The sequence below is a fragment of the Pan paniscus genome, chromosome 19 (genome assembly GCF_029289425.2).
Source record: "Pan paniscus chromosome 19, NHGRI_mPanPan1-v2.0_pri, whole genome shotgun sequence".
Lineage (NCBI taxonomy): Eukaryota > Metazoa > Chordata > Mammalia > Primates > Hominidae > Pan > Pan paniscus.
This window is the reverse complement of record NC_073268.2, coordinates 63,716,045-63,737,666: the sequence shown is the minus strand read 5'-3', so window position 1 is coordinate 63,737,666 and position 21,622 is coordinate 63,716,045. Positions and strand designations below refer to the sequence as shown.

General features: G+C 47.5%; 1 protein-coding gene across 4 annotated transcripts in view; it reads right to left on the bottom strand.

Moving 5' to 3' along the window:
- GAS7 (growth arrest specific 7) overlaps positions 1–21,622 on the bottom strand; it is a 288,056-nt gene that overhangs the window by 100,378 nt on the left and 166,056 nt on the right. For 3 of the 4 annotated variants that reach the window (XM_003818094.8, XM_008971336.5, XM_003818093.5), the window contains exon 2: positions 7,808–7,928. In XM_003818094.8, the coding sequence (XP_003818142.1) occupies positions 7,808–7,928 (121 nt within the window). Of the gene's footprint in view, positions 1–7,807; positions 7,929–14,179; positions 14,338–21,622 lie in introns of those variants that run through there. The other variant, XM_003818092.6, reaches the window with a different exon arrangement.

Sequence of the window (21,622 nt, the reverse complement as noted above, 5' to 3'; positions counted from 1 at the left end):
AGTGAAACTCCATCTCAAAAAAAAAAAAAAAAAAAGATACCATCTCAAACGGTACTCTTTGTTTAAAAAAAAAGAATGGCACAGATAAAACTACTGGATTTAGAGTATAAAAAGATTAATAAATAAGAAGTAAAATCTTGACTAATACATTAAACTAAACTAATCTTGGCCATCTATCTATACTGGCTTCAAATATCCCTAACGTCCAAATGGTAAAATGTATCCTAAACATATCTAAAAGGTCAGTATCTCTCCAAAAAGAGGGCCTGAATACCTATGACTATATTAACATTAAGTGAGGAAGCATGCATGCCTGGCCTTCCAGTTATATTTTTATTTTATTTATTTATTTGAGACGGTGGCTTTCTCTGTCACCCAGGCTGGAGAGCAATGGTACGATTTCGGTTCATTGCAACCTCTGCCTCCTGGGCTCAAGTGATCCTTCCACCTCAGCCTCCCAAGTAGCTGGGACTACAGGTGTGTGCCACCACACCCGGCTAATTTTTGTATTTTTAATAGAGATGGGGTTTCACCATGGTCCCCACGCTGGTCTTGAGCTCCTGGGCTCAAGTGATCTGCCCACCTCGGCTTCCCAAAGTGCTGGATTACAGGTGAGAGCCACCACACCCAGCCGACCTTTCAATTATAAATGGAGCAAAAAATGTTGTGCTGTATCTCTTGAAATATAATTATTTGTTGTATAAATAAGAGTTCCCTGTCATGGTCTGAATGTTTGTGTCCCCTCCAAATTCACCTGTTGAAACCTAATTCCCCATGTGACAGTATGAAGAGGCGGCACTTTTAGGAGGTGACTAAGTCATGCAGGCTCCACCATCATGGGGTTAGTGCCATTAAAAGAGAAACCCAGGCAGGGTGCGGTGGCTCACGCCTGTAATCCCAGCACCTTGGAAGGCCGAGGCAGGTGAATCATGAGATCAGGAGATCGAGACCATCCTGGCTAACACAGTGAAACCCCGTCTCTACTAAAATATACAAAAAATTAGCCGGGCGTGGTGGCGGGCACTTATAGTTCCAGCTACTCGGGAGGCCGAGGCAGGAGAATCGCTTGAATCCAGGAGATGGAGGTTGCAGTGAGCCGAGATCGTGCCACTGCACTCCAGCCTGGGTGACAGAGCGAGACTCTGTCTCAAAAAAATAAAAATAAAAAAAAATAAAAAAAAAAAAAGAGAAACCCAGAGGATCTTGTTTGTCCTTTCCACCACGTGAGAATGCAGCTGTTCTTATGAACCAGAAAGCAGGCCCACACCCGACACCAAATCTGCCAGCACCTTGATCCTGGACTTCCCATCCTCCTGAACTGTGATAAATAAATTTCCATTGTTTATAAGTCATCCAGTCTATGGTATTTTGTTAGTGCAGCCTGCACAGACTAAGACAGTCTCCTTAACACTAGCTGAGGTCCCTGGATGGGGTAGGCTATTGATAATAGCTCACTATCCCAAACCGTTAGCAACACAGTCAACTTTTGGTGGGAATGGAGAGCTTCCCTGGACAGCACAAGACAAGCAATTTCCTGATACCAAAACCCTGGGAGTTCCTGGGGCTGAACTGAAGGCCACTCTGCATGATGAAATTTCCAGAGAGCCACAAGAAAGATGGGGACTTCCCAAAGTCCACGGAGCATGCTCTGATGGCATTGGCAAGTTTATATGAAAGCAACGGCATTACTGCATTAACCACTGAAACTTCCTGTTAGCCATCTGGCCCAACACCGTTTACTAAATAATCCATGCTTTCCCCAGTGATTTAAAACAACACTCTTATCATAAACCTGATCTATATTTCAGTCTGTCCCTGACTCCCCCTCCCTATATATTCTCCCTTGCCTTTGATGACATTACCTTCTCCTGGATTCCTCGTATCTCTGACAATTCCTTCAAGGTCTCCTTGGCTGCTGCCTTACACCTGTGCTGCAAGGCCCCGGGTGATCTTCTACATCCTCGTCACTTCACCTCTCTGCTGATGAAACGCAAATTCTGGGCCACCCTCTGTGGCTGGGCAGGTTGGTCACTGCGCAACAGTGGCCAGGCCATGTACCCACAGGGCTCACCAAGTTCCCATCTCTAGCTCAGAAGTCCTCTAAGTCACACCGCAGCCATCCAAATGCCAGCCATCTCTCCCTGAACGCACCCCAGGGAACCACACACTCAGCATGGACTCATTTTTCTTTCTTCCTAACCTGTTCCTCCCTTGAATACCCTATACTCACTGTATGGTCCCATCACACAAGGCAGAAAACCCAGAGGAATCCAGGCACTTCCAATCCCTGACCTGCCACAGCCACATCCTGTCTGACAGATTCTACCTCCTCCTCTCCAGCCACTGCTGTAGAATTGGTGTTTGACCTCATTATTTCTCCTCTCATTTAGTCTGTCGGCCTCCACACTTACCAGCCTTAAAGCCTTCGCTCTGCTGCACAAGCAGCCTTGCCACAATATTCTGATCATGTCACGCCACCGCCTGGAAATTTCCCATGGATTCCCGCTGCCTACAGGATAAAGACCTGACTCCTCAAAATGCCCCAAGGCCCCTGACTCTCTCTCTCACCTCTTTGTTCCTTAACCAATGCCAAACACATCCGCTGTTTTTCTCTCCTGCCTGGTCTTTACTCATGCTGTAACCTTGGCTTGGAATGCCTGAGTCAAGGCCATCCCCTCCCCCTGCAAAGACTTGGTTAATACCCAGATCAAGCTGACTACTCCCTTCCTCAAGCCCCCAGATTTCCGCACGAATACTTGTAACACTCACAGGTTTATATGTGTCTCTGGCCCTATTAGAACTGCAGGTTCTGAGATCACAGACAGCATCTAGTTTGATTTTGGATCCCCAGAGCCCAGCTCAGTGGCTAGCACAGTGACAACCTCATCCATAAAATCTTAAATGGATGTGAAAATAAGCAGATTAGCCAGCCAGGTGCGGTGGCTCACGCCTGTAATCCCAGCACTTTGGGAGGCCGAGGAGGGGTGGATCATGAGGTCAGGAAATCAAGACCATCCTGGCCAACATGGTGAAACCCTGTCTCTACTAAAAATACAAAAAAATAGCTGGGTGTGGTGGCGCATGTCTGTAATCCCAGCTACTCAGGAGGCTGAGGCAAGAGAATCGCTTGAACCGGGGAGGCGGAGGTTTCAGTGAGCCGAGATCGCACCACTGCACTCCAGTCTGGCGACAGAGCGAGACTCTGTCTCAAAAAAAAAAAAAAAAAAGAAAAGAAGCAGATTAGCCAAGGCAAGGTAATACAAATGTAAATTAGACTTTCAACTGGTTATAGGTGTAAAAATGGGGACAGAACACCTATTATCCCCAGGCACCCTCTGGAAAAGAAGAGATTAGGGATTAAGGGAGAAAGACTAGAAGTGTCTGGAAGAAAGGTAGACAGACAAAGAGGAAGAGAAGAATGGCCTGCTTAGAACCGTGACTGCACTTTCTGGGCACTGGGCTAGCAAGTGGATGAAATGCCACCTGGAGAGGGACAGAGCAAAGATGCTTAAGCAAGGGGCCAGGCAGAAAGGCAGATAGATGCAGCTGGCCCAGCAGTGAGGAGGCACAAGCTCAGGTGCCTCCAGGAGTCAGGAGGTAAGATAAACATGAGTGGCTATTCTCATAGATGCCTTCCTGCAGAAAGGCAGGCAGATTAAAATATATTTAAAACATCCCTACAGCCAAACAAAACAAGTCTAAGAAACGATTCCAGAAGAGAATCAGAAAGATAGCTGCTTTCCTTCTCCCTTAGACTGTCGAGCAAAATTATTAATATGATGTTCATGGGCTGCATGATCCCTACAAACACAGCTGACTCTTTGCCATCAGTAAGACACTCCCCATCCCCTAGCCCTTCCTTACCCTTCCCCCATTCTGCAGCTTCCTTCTCCAGGAAGCCTCCCCTGATTCCCCAGGGTCTCTCTGTGACATGCTCTTAAAACACCCTGGACTCCTGCTTCACAACCCTTTCCTGATTGATCAAATAGGTTTTCACTTAAAATCTGTTCCCACTATAAGAAGATAAACACTTGCAGGGCAGAGACTTTGTTCTTATTAAATCCCCAGTATCCCAAGACTCACTCTGCCTGGTACATATTTGAGGCTCAAACTATGTGTTGAATGAATGATTCAATCAAACAGATGAACAATAAGTTAAGGTCGGGCACGGTGGCTCACGCCTGTAATGCCAGTACTTTGGGAGGCCGAGGCAGGCGGATCACAAGGCCAGGAGATCGAGACCACCCTGGCTAACACGGTGAAACCCCGTCTCTACTAAAAACACAAAAAATTAGCCGGGTGTGGTGGCAGGCACCTGTAGTCCCAGATACTTGGGAGGCTGAGGCAGGAGAATGGCATGAACCCGGGAGGCGGAGCTTGCAGTGAGCCGAGATTGCGCCACTGCAGTCCAGCCTGGGTGAAAGAGTGAGACTCCATCTCAAAAAAAAAAAAAAAAAAAAAAAAGAGTTAAACAAGTAATGAATAAAACTGGCATATATCTAGAATGTAAGACCAAGGTAGGTGCTGGAATTATTTTTAGCATAAAAGAGGAGAGAGCCGAGCACGGTGGCTCATGCCTATAATCTCAGCACTTTGGGAAGCAGAAGCAGAAGCCAGAAGTTCGGGATCAGCCTAGGCAACATACTGAAACCCTGTCTCTACCAAAACAAAAAACAAAAAAAACAAAAAAACCTGTTTTTAGGCATAGTGTAATCCCAACACTGTGGAAGGTCAAGGCCAGTAGATTACTTGAGGCCAAGAATTCAAGACCAGCCTGGGCAACATGGCAAAACATCTCTACAAAAAAAAAAATAAATAATAATAATAATAATACAAAAAGCCAGGTGTGGTGGCACATGCCTGTAATCCCAGCTACTCAGGAGGCTGAGGTGGGAGGGTCACTTAAGCCCAGGAAGTTAACGCTGCAGTGAGCCATGATCGTGCCACTGCACTCTAGCCTGGGCAACAGAGTGAGACCCTGTCTCAAATAAATAAAAAATATATTAAAAAAAAAAAGAAATCAGCCAGGCGTGATGACACATGCCTGCAATCCCAGCTACTCAGGGGGCTGAGATGGGAGGAGTGCTTGAGCCCAGGAGGTTGAGGCTGCAGTGAGCCATGATTGTGCCACTGTATTCTAGCCTGGGCAACAGAGTGAGACCCTGTCTAAAAAAATAAATAAACAAATAAATAAATAAATAAATAAAGAGAGGAAGGGCAAATAGGACAAGTCCTTGTGGAGCCAACAGACAGCCTGAAGCAGGGACCAGCAGCTATGGCCCAAGGAACCAACTGGTCAAACCAACTATCATATGGCCCAGTGAACTTGCCAACGAAAATCATCTTTCACTTTTTTTTTTTTTTTTTTTTCCTTGAGACGGACGGAGTCTTGCTCTGTCACCAGGCTGGAGTGCAATGGCGTGATCTCGGCTCACTGCAACTTCCACCTCATGGGTTCAAGCGATTCTCCTGCCTCAGCCTCCCGGGTAGCTGGGACTACAGGCGCCCACCACCACACCCGGATAATTTTGATATTTTTAGTAGAGACGGGGTTTCACCATGTTGGCCAGGCTTGTCTGGAACTCCTGACCTCAAGTGATCCACCTGCCTCGGCCTCCCAAAGTGCTGGGATTACAGGCATGAGCCACCATGCCTGGCCAGAACGATGATATTTTATAACACACACAAGTCATCTGAAATTCCTATTTTCGGATCCATAGATAAAGTTTTATTGGAACACAGCTACACTCATTTGTTTATCTATCATCCAGGGCTGCTTTCATGCTGAAACAGTAAAGCTGAGTGGCTGGGACGGAGACCACGTGACCCTCAAAGCCTACATACTGACTACTTGGCCCTTTACAGAAAAAGTTCACTGACCCCTGGCCTGGAGCCTCTGTGGGATCACTATATCTCAGGACCCCTAAGAAAGCTGTCACCAGTGGCATCTGCTAAAGTCTGAGTCCCAGAAAAAAGCTGCCAGACACTGTCTATTGATATAAAATGTGACTTAAATTAATAGAGTGCAGGTGAAATTAATAGCATACCCATGCGATGGATTACTACACAGCTGTTTAAAAGAATGGGTTAGACTGAAATGTACAAAGTATAGAAAGATGTCCACATACACTGTCAAAGTAACTTAAAGGACAACATAGACAATATTTTCCAATTTATTTTAAAAGAATAAGTATACATATGTTTAAAAGGTGAGACCGGGGATTATTTTTTATTTGAAATCATTTTGTACTTACTGAATTTTTTACCGTAAAAACAAACTAGTCTCTAACTTAAAAAAAGATAAAGATGCTGAAATTCAGAAAGCCATTTCCCCCCATGCCCCTTTGCAATAGAGTAGCTTATTTGGGACAATAACGGATCCAAATTATTCATATCCCCTAGCAACCTGACCTTCCAATAATTTGGATCCAATGTTGTCCCAAATAATTGATGATCTCATGATCCTACGGTCCAAATTCTGTGTTTGGCAGATGGGTGTTGCATACATAGACACACTCTTCTCTGAAATTTCAAGTCTCCGGTAACAGTGCAAAGCTGTTCATGTGTTTGTTTTGAGGAAGTGTAAGATTAGAACGGTCAGAAATAGTCCTACTTCCCTTTTCCTAGAAACTTCATTACCTCTTCCGCCAGACCACCCCTCTTGAGCCTGTGGAAGGTCAGGTTGCCAGGGGATACGAATAAACCAGCTGCCTTCTTTGTGTCTCTGCTAAACAGTAGCTGGTTCCCCTGTCACTAGGACCCCCTCCTGGTGCAGGCTTATAAACATCAGCTGTAGTAACGATACCCCCAGGTGGGAAGGGGTGGTCATGTAGTCAGGCAGGCACAGAGGAGTGAGAGGCCAAGGCTGAGCCAGCAGTGGACTTGGGTACGATTTTCATCTTTTGCCTTGGAACGCATGTCTGTGATTCCCACTAAATCTAACTTTCCTTGGTTTAAATCCTCTCAGTTCTCTCATGGCAATTTCTCTGGGGAGTCACGGAGGTCAAGACACAGCTCTGTTTAGCTGGTTTACCCTGTCCTGCCCTGCCCAAGACCACAGCCTGCAACAGTGCCCTTTGCTCACCTTGTTACAGAACTTGCCACGCGGTGCACCCCCTTTTATAAACCATCCACAGCAAACTTCTGGGGATCCTGGGGTCATTTGAAGGCCTGGGAGGTCCCTAATTATTGGGGGCATTGAGGTGTGGTCCCATTCAACTCAGATGCACATGGAACCTGTACTATTTGATGGGATAAATAACCCATAAGCACCCCCGGCATTTCCCAAAAAACATCTGGAGAAATGCCAGCCAGTGAGATACTTAAGGAAAAAGATGACGTTGTAGTGAAATTAGGGAAACCTCGCATTTGCAACCCCTGTATTGAAGCTTCAAGATCATTAAAACCTTCAAAATTCCAAGACATCATGCAGTGACTTTGCCTCGTTCATTTTATTCAAGCCAGCTGTTGACCATAGAACCTTTTGAGATACCCTTCAGAAAACCCAGCCCCAGACGAACAGGTCGGGTTTAACACAGATACCCAGGGTGGACGTCAGGGTCCAAGGAAGACTCAAACCATAAAGGGCAGCCTTCCTTCCAAGATACTCCCAGAACTACAGACCCAGACTTGCACCCCTACCACCCAGCACAGTGGGAGGAGTAAGACTTTACTGCAGCCCCTGAGCATAGACTTAAGAAGAAAAAACCCCCAAACAGAGAGGTGAAGAAGGGAGAAAAAATGTGCCCCTCTAGAGAGCCAGAATGCCAGGGGGTTGGTGCAGGATTCTCCCTCGAGCGGGACTCACCATTGGTGGTCGTGTTGACATAGTACCGCCGGCCCTGAGGCGACAGGTAGCTCTGCCAGCCAGGTGGAAGGATGACCGTCTGGCTTTCTTCTCCCGGCGGAGGGGGGACCATTCCAGGCTTCTGTTGGAGAAGAAAGAAAAGGTCACACCCATTTGGCATTTTTGCAAGAGTTTTTAAACCAGGAAGGCAAAGGCTGATGAATTCACCCTACAGTAGCGTGACATTGGGAAGTCTGCGGCCCACAAACCCCTGAGGTCAGAGGCAGCATACACGTGACCTCAGGGGTTGCGGGAGCATGAGCAGTGAGAAGCACCTGAGCATTCAGAGCCCCTGCACAGAGGACAGCTCCTCTGGGAGCAGAGAAGAAAATGCCATTCAGCTAATGGAGCTAGACTTTCTCCACGGCCCCCCTAGAAATCACTCACAGGGTGCTGAGCTTGCAAGGGGGCCCTGTCACTCCACCACCTCCCATTGTGAAATCTGAAGCCTGAAATTCCCAGACCACGAAGCACAGCGGCAGACAAGGCCCCAGGCTTGCTGTGCAAACCTAGCAGAAGTAATTAATGCAAGTCATCCCACAGCCAGATGCAAAACATTCTATAATAATGCTGAGAATCCATGAAGAGCTGGATGGAGCTTCTCTCGCCAAGGGTCCAGATCACTCTGGCAAAAAGAACTAGGACTCGGAGACAGAGCAGACGCTGACTTCCCATTGTATGCATTTATGTGCGGTTTAATTCTTTTAACCATGTATAGAGTTACTTTTCGTTAAAAAACAAATCAGAGAAAAATGTATATGACATACAAAGAAACTAGATATCTAGTAGACAGATGCTAAAAAAAAAAACAACCATGGCTGGGCGCAGTGGCTCACGTCTGTAATCCCAGCACTTTGGGAGGCCGAGGCGGGCGGATTGCCTAAGCTCAGGAGTTCGCGACCAGCCTGGGCAACACGGTGAAACCCCACCTCTACTAAAAATACAAAAAATTAGCTAGGCGTGGTGGTGTGCGCCTGTAGTCCTAGCTACTCGGGAGGCTGAGGCAAGAGAATTGCTTGAACCTAGCAGGCGGAGGTTGCAGTGAGCAGAGATCGCACCACTGCACTCCAGCCTGGGTGACAGAGTGAGAGTCCATCTCAAAACAAACAAACAAAAATATAAAAACAAACAAACAAAAAACAGCCATGATCCCTGGGTGCTGGGATTACAGGCAATTATTATACTCTCCTTTCTACATATCTGTTCCCCCTAAATTTTCTCCCATAAACACAGAAATAAAAGTTGTTAGCTAAAGAACATTTTAAAATTAGGACAGAGAGTCCAAATTAGCCCGTAAGATTGCTGTGCCTTTTGAAGTAAATTGATTAAAATCAGAATTCTAGCCATACGAAGAGAGTAGCCATGAATTTCTCAGCAAAGCCAGGGGCTGTTCACAAACAGTAAAGGTAATCGGCTCCCAAATGTCCTCAGTATCCCCCAGCTGTGCCCATAGTGGTGGTCCCTGGTGACCCCCGCTTAGGAAAACAAGATAACAGAATGAAAGAGAGCAGCAGAGACACACAGCTCCCAGGCTACTCTCACGGTTTGTGAAGGTTGCAAAACCACGTGCCGTGGCTTCCCGTAGTGCCCTGCATGTCATTGGAGGGAACGAGTAAATCTGAGCTGCTCGGGGACTTTGAGTAAACACAGCCTCCCTTCTGCCCTCTGCGTAGCTGCGGTGTAAGTTTCACAATGCATTTTCACAACTTAATTAAAAGCTTTCCCCTATGCCCTGGACGCTCTATCTCCTACACCTGCTAACCTGCAGTGCCCGTTTGATTCCGTATGGAAGACTGTCTTCTAAGAAAGCAGGAGACAGTGAGGTGGACAGCAGCCAGGATCAACACGGTGTGGCATCCCACCAGGATCCCAGGTTGCTGTCTCACCAGCCATGTCCAGTAAGCACAAGCCCACATCTGGGCAGGTTTACCTGGGCCCTCTCACTGCTTTGGACTCTCCAGGATTGGAAGATAGCCAAAATATATGCAAGACAAATAGGATTATAACAACGTGCATGTGTGTGTGTGTGCCTGTGCATGCGCGTGTGCATGTTGAGAGAAAGAGAAGTATCCCATGCACAGGAGATGAACATTCTGTCCAATAGGATTAGAAATAAAGTCGGCATGGGTGGGGGGTCAGGGGATTAAAAATGAGGGTTAGGGCCAGGTGCAATGTCTCACACTTGTAATCCTAGCACTTTGGGAGGCCGAGGTGGAAGAATGGCTTGAGCCCAGGAGTTTGAGACCAGCCTGGGCAACATAGGAAGACTCCGTCTGCAAATAATTTTTAAAATTAGCCGGGTGTGGTGGCATACGCCTGTGGTCCCAGCTACTTAGGAGGCTGAGGTGGAAGGATTGCCTGAGCCTAGGAGGTTGTTGCAGTGAGCTGTGATCGCACTACTGCACTCCAGCCTGGGTGACAGAGTGAGACCCTGTCTCAAAACAAAGAACAAAAAAATACAACTACAGGCATGAGTGTTTGATGAAAGAGATTCTAGAACCAGAGGGGCAAGATGCCAGGTGTCCTCCCCTTGAGTGAAATATTCTAGTTTCTCCTTCAATCAAACATGGGAAAGCCATATTGGTACTTATCCAAATAACTTGGGAGGAAATAGGAAGGATCAAATATTGACATGGTCAGAAAAGGGGTGCAGAGACAGGAACCCATAGGCACAGTGAAAACAGCCCTCAGGCTCGAACAGCCTTCAGTGCCAATCCTGCCTGGACTGCTTGACAGCCATGTGACCACAGGCTACTGACTCACCAGGCTATTCTCGAATCTGTGAAACGAAGGGTGATAATATGAACCCAGTTGTGGAAGACAATGGAGAGGGTAACAATACGCAACTCAGCACCTAGGGCAGCGCCTGTCCTGAGGGATGCGCAATGAATGGGGTTTTCCACTGGAAGGGCTTCACACAGTCTGTCTACGGCGATACCGACCTCCACCCTAGCCTCACCATCCCTCTGTCTGAAATGTCAGCATCAACAGTCACTTCTCTGAGGTTTCTGTTTCCAATACTACCCGACTTGAACGGCAAACACCTGCTGGGGAGGTTAACAGCCTGAGAGCTGGCTAGTGCGTTCTGGTGAGAGGGCTGGGCAGTGAGGAGACCACTCCTTACAGGAGCTGGAGAGCCAGTGGACCCAACCTGTGAACCTCAGTGTCCCACCCAGGAAAGAGCAATAATGATGCCGTCCCTTCTCCGCAAGGCACTGATGACCACGAGGTCTCCCGCAACGAGGAAATTCAGGACCTTACAGAAGGTGGGAGGCACCCTGATACTGAGCCGTGAAGGGCCATGAGATGCTGAAAGAGGGGAGGAGGAGGGCACTGGGGCCACCAGGCCCATCTCCTAATGTGGCTGATGTGGCAAAGATGGTCTCCACATCTCCCTCCTGCAGGGCCGCGCTCTGCCTCCATCTCCTGAGGCAGCCACAGTCCCATCACCTTTCTGTTCTCTTAGAAAGGAGTTCCTCCTGATGGCTGACTTTAAAAGTCAAAAGACATGGAGACAACCAGGTATAGACACAAACACCTAGAAACAAGCAGTCAAACAAAAACTGGTACATGGACGCTCATAGCAATATCATTCGTAATGGCCAAAAAGTAGAAACAACTCAAATCCCCCATCAACAGATGGATGGATAGTGTAGTACAGCCATACAATGGAATATTATTCAGAAATTAAAAAAAAAATGGAGCCATGATACATGCTACAACATGGATAAACCTTGAATACATTATGCTAAGTGAAAGGAGCCAGACACAAAAGACCACATATTGTGTGATTTCATGCATATGAAATGCCCGGAATGGGCAGAGCCATAGAGACAGAAACAGATTTGTCTTTTCCAGAGGCCTGGGGAGGGGAGAATGGGTACAGATTTTCCCTTTGGGGTAATGACACTGTTCTGGAACTGGATCGTGGTAATGGTTGCACAATATCATGAATACATAAATATATCACTGATGGTAAATATTTTGTCATGTGTATTGTACCACAACTAAAAAAAATTTTTTTGGCTGGGCACGGTGGCTCACACCCGTAATCCCAGCACTTTGGGAGGCCAAGGCCAGTGGATTACCTGAGGTCAGGAGTTCGAGACCAGCCTGGCCAACCTGGTGAAACCCTGCGTCTACTAAAAATACAAAAATTAGCTGGGCATGGTGGCAGGTGCCTGTAATCCCAGCTACTCAGGAGGCTGAGGCAGGAAAATCACTTGAACCTGGGAGGCGGAGGTTGCCGTGAGCCAAGATTGCGCCATTGTACTCCAGCCTGGGTGACAGAGTGAGCCTCTGTTTCAAAAATAAAGAAAAAATAAAAAAATAAAAAAACATTTTTAAAGATGTGGCGAAGGCAGAAGTTAGACCTTCCTACCTTCAAGTCCTCACTTAAGGGCCAACAGCACCAGCATTACCTCACCCTTCATGGCCACAGAGGGGCAGGAGCAGCCGGCCCCCAGGCATCCAGAGGATACAGTGTGCATAACCACCCAATAATTAAGGTCTCTCTCAATCTTATTCTTCTAATTAGTTTCCTTCCAAGTTAAATCCTTCCCTTCTCTTCCTTAGTCCTGTGGCTTTTTCCCTTCAATTCTGTCAGCACTTTCCCGTGGGAACTGTACTGGAAGCAGAGGTGACACAGGCCCGGGGGCTGGGGACAGACCCCACCTGGAAGGAACAAGATCAGAGGTAGCAGGAGTGGGGGTGGGGGAAAACGAAGGAAGTTTTTTCTAACTCAGAAATTCTTTACCTAATACAGGGTGTCTTTGTGGGAATAATAAAACGCGGCCTCTTCCTCTGGAAGGGACCATCCCTTGGCCAGATTGCAAGGACAGGCTTCAGTCCCTCTCCATCCACCCTCACCTGGGCCTCCTTGTTCAGTAGGCAACCTGCTCAATGATATATATGGAAAGAGCATCCTTTAAGAATCTGAGGAAGGCTATGGATCTTCTGTCCCCTAAAATGGGTGCACATACACACACACGCTATTTCATACGTAATACCAGGAGGTTTCTACACTACTTCAGAACCCTACTCTAGAAAGGACTCGAGAAATATCTGAGCCCAGGTCCATTTGTACCCATCGATAATGACTTTTTACCAGTCACCAAATATCTATAATGCATGCCAGACTGGACTGGGTGCTTTAGACAATCAGCTACTCGTCACAACAAGCCCGCCTCATAGATGGCATTTATCCCCGCTTTAAAACAAGGCATCTGAGACGCAGAGAGTTTAATAACTTGCCCAGTGTGGCACGGTTAATGGTAAAAACAAACTGCTTAAAAATGTCAGCTGGCGAGATGCAGTGACTCATGCCTGTAATCCCAGCGTTTTGGGAGGCCGAGGCAGGAGGATTGCTTGAGGCCAGGAGTTCAAGGGCAGCCTGGGCAATGGAGCAAGACCCCATCTCTACACAAAATTAATTAATTAATTAATTAAAATAATAGCTTTGTTCTAGAGACTTCTATCCAGTTATCTTAAAGTTGGGCCACATCTCTCCCCAGCTACACCTACTCAGCTCCATTTCCTCACTGAGACCACCTGACACCCCAGCTCCTTCCCAAGGAGGATGACAACTCAAGCCTGATCCTCCTGCTTGTCTCCCAGTCCCCAAGTGAGCATATGATGTGCAAAAATATCACCGCCCGCGTCCAGGCCGTCACGTTCCCTAGCTGTAGGCTGACTTCCTTGTCTCTTTATTTAAAAAAACAACGCAACCCCCAAAATTTTCCCCTTAATGGTGGCTACTGATTCCTCCTTAAAAAAAAAAAAGCAGGCAAGCAAAGTCACCCAGAGATTACAGAGATCAAAAACAAATCCCCCTACAGCAGTGTTTCTCAAAGTATGGTCACCGTGGGCCACCCCAGCAGTCACCTGGGATGTGAGTTCAAGTGCACACTCTGGGGCCTGACTCAATCTCCAGAGCAGCCTGGGAGGCTGCATTTGTAACAGTGATCCTGGGTGAGTCCTGTGCTCTGAAGCCACTCCGTTGCAGCGTTAGAGGCAGCAACTGAGAAAAAACATCACCTCTGAAATGAAAACTGAGATCATAGAATTTTCATAAGCATGATTTGTAAAAAGACAGCGTTGGGCTGCACAGTGACTTATTAAAGAAAAAGATTCTGTTCCATTGCCCCAAACCCTTCAAATAAACTATTTAACAGACAGTGGAGGTTGTCTCTGCAGCCTCCAGGCAGTACAGACCCTGCTACTCCGCTCCCTACCGCTCCCACCATGCTTCAAGCTCAAGTTCAACCCGGATGCCACCTCCACCTCCGGGACTCTCTCCCCCTCCGGAGGTTTCTGAGAACACCTGACTCTTACCTTCTCCTAAAGCCGTGAGCAAACGCTACTCGCTGGTGTTAATGGGTGGTCGTCAGACACTCGCTTTAGCAGCCAGATCAGACGGTTTTAAGGTCTCCCACTCTGCATCCTCTCACACCCCAAACCCAGAAGCAATAGGAGCTCTAAAGAAAAGCATATCCACAGGGCCCCACACCCCCACTCCCCCCACACCCAGATCTATATATAACAGCTCTGAAGTTGTCAGCCTAACGAGCCACTTTCTGGCAGACCCGTTGCTATGGCAATGCTTGCTAATGAGCCCAGTGCCGTGATTGGCACTGCTTGAAGGCTCCTCCACAAAGGACTCTCCAGCAAGTTCTCTCTTCCCCAACCACGGAGGCAGCTGGACACCCAGAAGCAGCCAGGGCATGGCTGGGCACGCCTGGGAAGGTTGAGTCCCGGAGTAGTCCTGGACTCAGCAGCCAGGAGTGGCCCCACTGCCAGCTCTGCACTCCTCAGGGAGTCAACCAATTACTAATGGGGCTGCCAGAGCCCACCAGGAAGATCAAGACCCAGCAGGGCTGGAGACTGGCAATTCACTCCCACGTCATGCCTTCCTGGTGGACACCTGTTTAGGTGGGCAGACTCCTACACAGAGCTGGGAACAGCTACCCGAGAAGGATACTCTCCTCCAGCTCTGGGTTAAGACACAAATCATGCAACAGTGACATCACCAGCCCCAGAGTCTATGTCTCTAAGAATACTGGGCGCATTTCCTGTCTCACAGGTGAAAGTATTGCGCTCCCCAACTCCAGCAGCCTTTCTAGCCATACTCAGAAATTTCAGTGCACAGAAAATAGTAGGGGACCCCTGGCAACGTCACAACACATCCTGAGGACTGCAGCCTTCACCCAGTAGTTATGCAGGAGACAGGCTGGACCCCGGCAGAGTCTTCATTTTCTTCTAAAGGTCAGAGATTCAGAGACTTGGCCTGGAAGGAGGAGGTTGGGAGAGCTGCCATATCAACAAAGAAACAGACTATAAGATTCGGGAAGACAGGGCCATGTCCCTATCCCTCTTTTCACAGCTTTAATCTCAGCACAGTGCCCAGAACAATGAATGAATGAATGAATGAATGAATGAATGAAAACTGAGAATTATAGTAGGAACTAGGCTTCAGCAATATTTGAGGAGGCTATTTTACCAAATAAGCAGACAGGGAATGGGAGTGGGAGTTGGAGAAGGTGTGTGTGCCCCACATGTGAACAAATCCCAGCTCTTAATGGATCTATTGAATGGACTCTGCTATGGTTTGAATGTGTCCCCTCCAAAATTCAGGTGTTGGCAACATGGTAGGATTAAGAGGTGGGACCTTTAAGAGGTGATCAGCCCATGAGGGCGCCTCCTTCAGTGGGATTGAGGCTCTTATCAAAGCAGCTCCACGCGGTATTCACTAGCTTGTCCTTCTGCCTTCCACCATGTGAGGACACGCTATTCCTTTATCTGGCAGACACAGCAACATGGTGCCATCTTGGAGGCAGACAACAGTCCTCACCAGACAACAGAACCTGCCGACACCTTGATCTTGGAACTTCCCAGTCCCCAGAACTGTGAGGAAGTCCTGTTCTTGAGCTCGGCATCGTGGCTTGTGCCTATAATCCCAGCTACTCAGGAGGTTTGCTTGAGGCCAGGAGTTCAAGGAGAGCCTGGACAACATAGTGAGACCCCACCGCCCCCCCATCTCTCCAAAAATAAAGGGTTTTTTTTTGTTGTTTTTTTTTTTTGTTTTTTTTTTTGAGACGGAGTCTCGCTCTGTCGCCCAGGCTCCTGCCTCAGCCTCCCAAGTAGCTGGGACTACAGGCGCCCGCTACCACGCCCGGCTAATTTTTTGTATTTTTAGTAGAGACGGGGTTTCACCGTGTTAGCCAGGATGGTCTCGATCTCCTGACCTCGTGATCCACCCGCCTCGGCCTCCCAAAGTGCTGGGATTACAGGCGTGAGCCACCGCGCCCGGCCTGTTTTGTTTTTTGATGGAGTCTCACTCTGTCGCCAGGCTGGAGTGCAGTGGCACAATCTCGGCTCACTACAACCTCCGCCTCTCAGGTTCAGACAATTCTCTTGCCTCAGCCTCCCAAGTAGCTGGGATTACAGGCATGCACCACCACACCCAGCTAATTTTTGTATTTTGTTTTGTTTTGTTCTGCTTTTTAGTAGAGACAGGGTTTCACTGCGTTGGTCAGGATGGTCTCGATCTCTTGACCTCATGATCCACCCACCTAGGCCTCCTAAAGTGCTGGGATTACAGGCGTGAGCCACTGCGCCCGGCCTTAACATTTCTTTTTTTTAAATTTAGCTGTGCATGGTGGTACGCATCTGTAGCTCCAGGTACTTGAGAGGCTGAGGGGGGAGGACTGCTTGGGCCCAGGAGTTAGAGACTGCAGTAAGCTATGATTGTGCCACTGCACTCCAGCCGACAGAGTGAGATACTGTCTCAAATAAATAAATACATTCCTGTTCCTCATACATTATCTGGTCTCAGGTATTTTGTAAGAGCTGCACAAACGGGGAAGGGGGAGGCAAGATAATATGTATTGTTTATTTTATTGCAGAAAATAGATTGAGGAAGAACATCCAGAAGCCCAGAAGCCTCAAGAGAAACACAAACTTCTCATCAGGATCTCACATAGTATCCAGAAGAAACATCTCAGAAAAGTATCTAGCAACCTCAACAAAGGGCAGGAAGATATGACATTATGATATAAGAACAAAAACTCATAAGAAGAGAACAAAACAAGGCAAGTTGGTTTGAAAAAAAAAAAAAACCAAAATGATATAAAAAAGGAACAGGAAATGATCAAAATTATAGGGAAGTTTGAAAGGTTGTAACAGAAGGAAAATGCACATTGGTTGCAATAAAACATGGAATCAATACTGCAAAACAAAGTGAATTAGTTATGTACAGAACAAACGAGAATTGTTTTTTCCCCAGAATGCAAAGGAAATGGGAAAAATGCAAACGTGAGGACAGAATAGCAAACCAAGACGTGGATACTGGGTGTTCCTGAAGAGGAGACCAGCAGAAAAGCTCTAACGGAAAAGAAAGAATAAACAAAGGTTGATGGGGAGGAAAGTTCCAGAGCTGGGCCGCACGGGACGCCCTACGCTGTTCAAGGCAAAGTGGATTTCAAAAAACCAACCAGCAGACATATCCTAACAACACATTTACACAGCAAAGATAACGATAAAAGTCCTGTAATCATTTACGTGGGAAGACCAGTGCAAGAATAAAAAGAAGGCTGGTCTCAAACTTCTCTGTAGCCACATCTCAAAAGACACCTCCGGTGCATGACGGGGAAAATACCACGACCTTCATTGTACTTCAAGGTAGCCAAGCTGTCTTTCACAAGGGAAGGCAACAGAAACATATGCTTCTAGAGACAAGTACTCATGTCCTCCTTAGTAGAAGTACTTAAGAGATGTACTTCAACTGCCTGAAAGAGCAAGACAAATAAAGGTGAAGAATGACAAAATCACGGCACAAAAGGATCCAGGCTGAACGCTGAAAGCAGCTTACAGAAATGCATACGTAATTATGCATTTCTAGTTACACAATCATGTATACATGTGGCTATTCTCAATATATACTGTAAAAAAATGAAATTATAACCTGAGTCTCAAATATAGACAGTACCAGAAAAGGGCTGGGTGCGGTGCCTCGTGCCTATAATCCTAATATTTTGGGAGTCCAAGGTAGGGGGATCGCTTGAGCCCAGGAGTTTAAGACCAACCTGGGCAACACAGCAACTCCATCACCACAAAAAATTTAAAAATTAGCCAGACGTGGTGGTGCACACCTTTAGTCCCAGCTACTAGGGAGGCTGAGGCAGGAGGATTACTTGAACCCAGGAGTTCGAGGCCACAGTAAGCCACATTTGTACCCTGTTCTCCAGCCTGAGCAGCAGAGTGAGACCCTGTCTCAAAAAAACAAAACAAAACCCTCCACTTAAAAAAATATACTAGGCCAGGCGTGGTGGCTCACGCCTGCAATCCCAGCACTTTGGGAGGCCAAGGCGGGTGGACTGCTTGAGGTCAGGAGTTTGAAACCAGCCTGGCCAACAGGGTGAAACCCTGTCTCTACTAAAATACAAAAATTAGCTGGGATTGGTGGCGTGCACCTGTAATCCCAGCTATCAGGGAGGCTGAGACAGGAGAATTGCTTGAACCTAGGAGGCGGAGATTGCAGTGAGCCGAGATCATGCCACTGCACTCCAGCCTGCGTGACAGAGCGAGACTCCGTCTCAAAAAAAAACCAATAATAATAATAATTATAATTATATATACTAGAAGAGATCAAGAGGCAGGAGGAACACTGAGATCATGAGAACACCGAGGGAGATGGAAACAAAACGCTGCCCTTCCTCCCATCTCCATAGTGAAACATCCGTGTCCTGTTGTCCCTCCTGCCAAATATCAGGTATCAGGTACCTGACCAGTTGGCATCCATCCTCTGTCCTTGCTTCTCATGTCCACTCTTGTCTTTTCCTAGAAACTGACAGGTTCTCAACCAGAGGGAACACAACAGAGGGAAGGGGCCTTGGAGACCCAAATCCCTGGTGCTGTGAGTCTTTTGAGTCTTACCTCTACCGGGTTGTATTGGCCCCGAGGGGGCAGTCAGCTTCCAGGGGGAATCCTGAGCCCTGGAATCCATTCAGGTGGATAGGTTGGGACCAAAGTACTTTGTGGATGAAGGAAAAATCAGTAGGAACCCAGGGCTTTCCAAAGACCTCATTTGAAACACCTGTTTGGCTTTGTAAGCCTTCAAAGGGTTCTCAGGGCCAAAATACAGAGAAGAGCATGCGGCTAATTTCGGGCCTGGGCCTGAGCATGACCATGTCCTGTGGAACTGTGGTTGGACCCGTGTGAAAAGGGGGTCAGGTGCATGAGGCACACCTGCAGTTCTCACCAGCAAGAAGCCAAAGAGCCAGGAGGGTCGCCTTCCTTTCTCCCAGTTTTCTATTTGCAAAATTTGTCGGAGGTATTACCAGAGTCCTCTGTGTATCACCTCAAACCCTTCTTATTAGAAATCACCTAGTGAGCAGGGCTGCCTCCTTGAGTCCCTAAAAGAAACTTCTCAAATGAGGCTTTAGTAGATGCAAATGTCCTCAGGCCTCTTCCAAACCTGGCACTATCCAAGTGTCCTCAGGCCTCACTACTTGGTGTAGATAGATGAATGGGGTGACAATGTATGTGGCAGCAATCATCAGCACCTCGCTGGCTTGAATATCCCACTTGCTCACATCAGACGCCCACCCCCACCAGCCTCCTTGGACGAATCCAAAAGTGACTCGCTTGGGCTCCCCAACCAGGTTGCAACTCCAGTCGCCATGGAGTGTCCGGCATACTCTTCTTCATCTGCATTAGCTACTTCCTCCCCAACACCATCACTGTCCTCTGTCCACGAAGTGGCAAGAGGAAGCCTCACACTGTGGCTGTCACTGGCACCCATCATAAGAGGTAGACATTAGGGCCATGGGAGTTTTCTCCCAGCCATGGGCCTGAAGGCTGAACCACTTGGGACACTCCAGACCTATCCAGCTCCTGGTAGGCTTGGCAAGGGTCGCAGCCACCCTGCAAACCCCCAGCACATCCCTGAGGGCCAGTCAATTCATTGGGTATGTTTGTCAAGACTGGGCAGGGAGAGGACACAGAACAATAGACTCTGTATTTTCTGACCCTGTAAAGAAATGGAGTGATCTGGTTAACCAGGAATTTTGATGAACATAATTACAACGCAGTCCCTGCAGCAAGGATACAGGAAGTCCACCCAACAACCCTCACAGGGAAACTTGCCAAGCTGGAAATATGGAGTCTCTGGGGGGACAAGGATTGATGAAAAGATTTGCAAATGATCCTGCAAACTGCAAGGATGAGTTGGACGGCCCCTCCTGGGTCAGAAGCCATGTCACAGCCTTGCAGCATCTGAGAATCAAGCTGTCGGCAGAGGGTAGGAAAGAAATGCCTTCCATGTGGGCCTTGCAGAACCCCTATTCCTGCATGACCCTTCCTCCTCTGACTCTGGAGAATGAGATTTTTATGGTGGTTGCACCTGCTGTACGAATGTAAGACAGAAGGGCCAGTTAATAGGGTTCCAGAGGAGACAATGCAAGAAATGAGGAAAACTCTGAATGTGAGCATGTTTCTTGCATCTGAGATGGCCCGTCCTTTTCGTTGGTGGCATCTCCCCAGCGGCGCCATACGGCATGATGGGGATCTGAGAGACGCCCACTCTTCAGCATGTTTTGGAAGAATCTCGGCATTGACGAACCAGCATAATTGTGCCACCAAATATCAGAGTCGCTCTTTTGGCCTCTGATAGACGGGTTTGGAGCAGGTGCCTAAAGGCCTTATGATTGTGTTTTAGAACCACAGGATCTGGGGTGGAAGACCTGGAGTGTCATCCCACAAGCACCCCTGAAATACAGAGAACAGCTCCAGAAATAATAAGGGAAGCAGGGACTGCTTCCCCGCCTCGAAGCCTGGAGGGGTTGGGGAACCTCAGAAAAAAAAAAAAAAAAACCCTACGTTTTGTTCCATTTCAAGGTCTCTCTGGTCCTGATGTTTCAGCACAATTAAAAATGTAATTATTAAATGACAAGGTAGACTCCTCCCAATAGCCAGTTCCAGCTTCTGGATTCCAAGCCAGAAAACCTGAATGACTGTGCTCGCTGGCTTTTGATTAACAGAGACATTTTATTCAAACTCTCCATTTCCTGATGAACTGTTGAGGAATATTGCTTCTTTCCTCCTCCCCCTTCCCTAGCAGAACAAAAATAGTGTGGGCCATTCTGATATCCTAGCCCCAACTCAGGATGACAAAAGCATTAGGAGACAGCACAAAGGCCTAGGCATAAAGAGGTGCTGTGTTCCCAGACAGCGAGCTGTGGTGTGTGCAATTATCTTAGCCTCTCTGGGCCTCTGTTTCCTCATCTGTAAAATAGGGGGATTGCTAGCCTTGAGGTCCTATAACCCATGCATGGGACGGCTTTTGTAACACAGCCTAAAACCACAAGGGAAATATCAAGGCAGTTAAATGTCCAGCTCAGCTTCCAAGAACAGCAGCCACATAAACAAAAGAGATGACAGAGGCCTGACAAGACACAAATCTTGAAGAAATATTGCTTTGCTCGCTGCAAGCTTCCCTCCAAACACTTTTGGGCTCTAAAGAGAAAGAGGTCTCAAACTTTTTTGGTCTAGATACCCTTTCATTTACTCAACCAAATCTGACTTAGAATCGGTGGGAAAGAAAGGCTTGTCTGAGACATCAACAAAGCGAAGTGATGTACCAAAAATTGGAAATGAAATGCATGCCCAAATCACGGTATGCGATAGTGCACATGACCTCAGGTCTGTATGGGGAGGCTGAACAGTTGGGGATTCTCTTCCCCTTTGCCACAGGTCCCTGTTACGGCCAATTAATGCTGA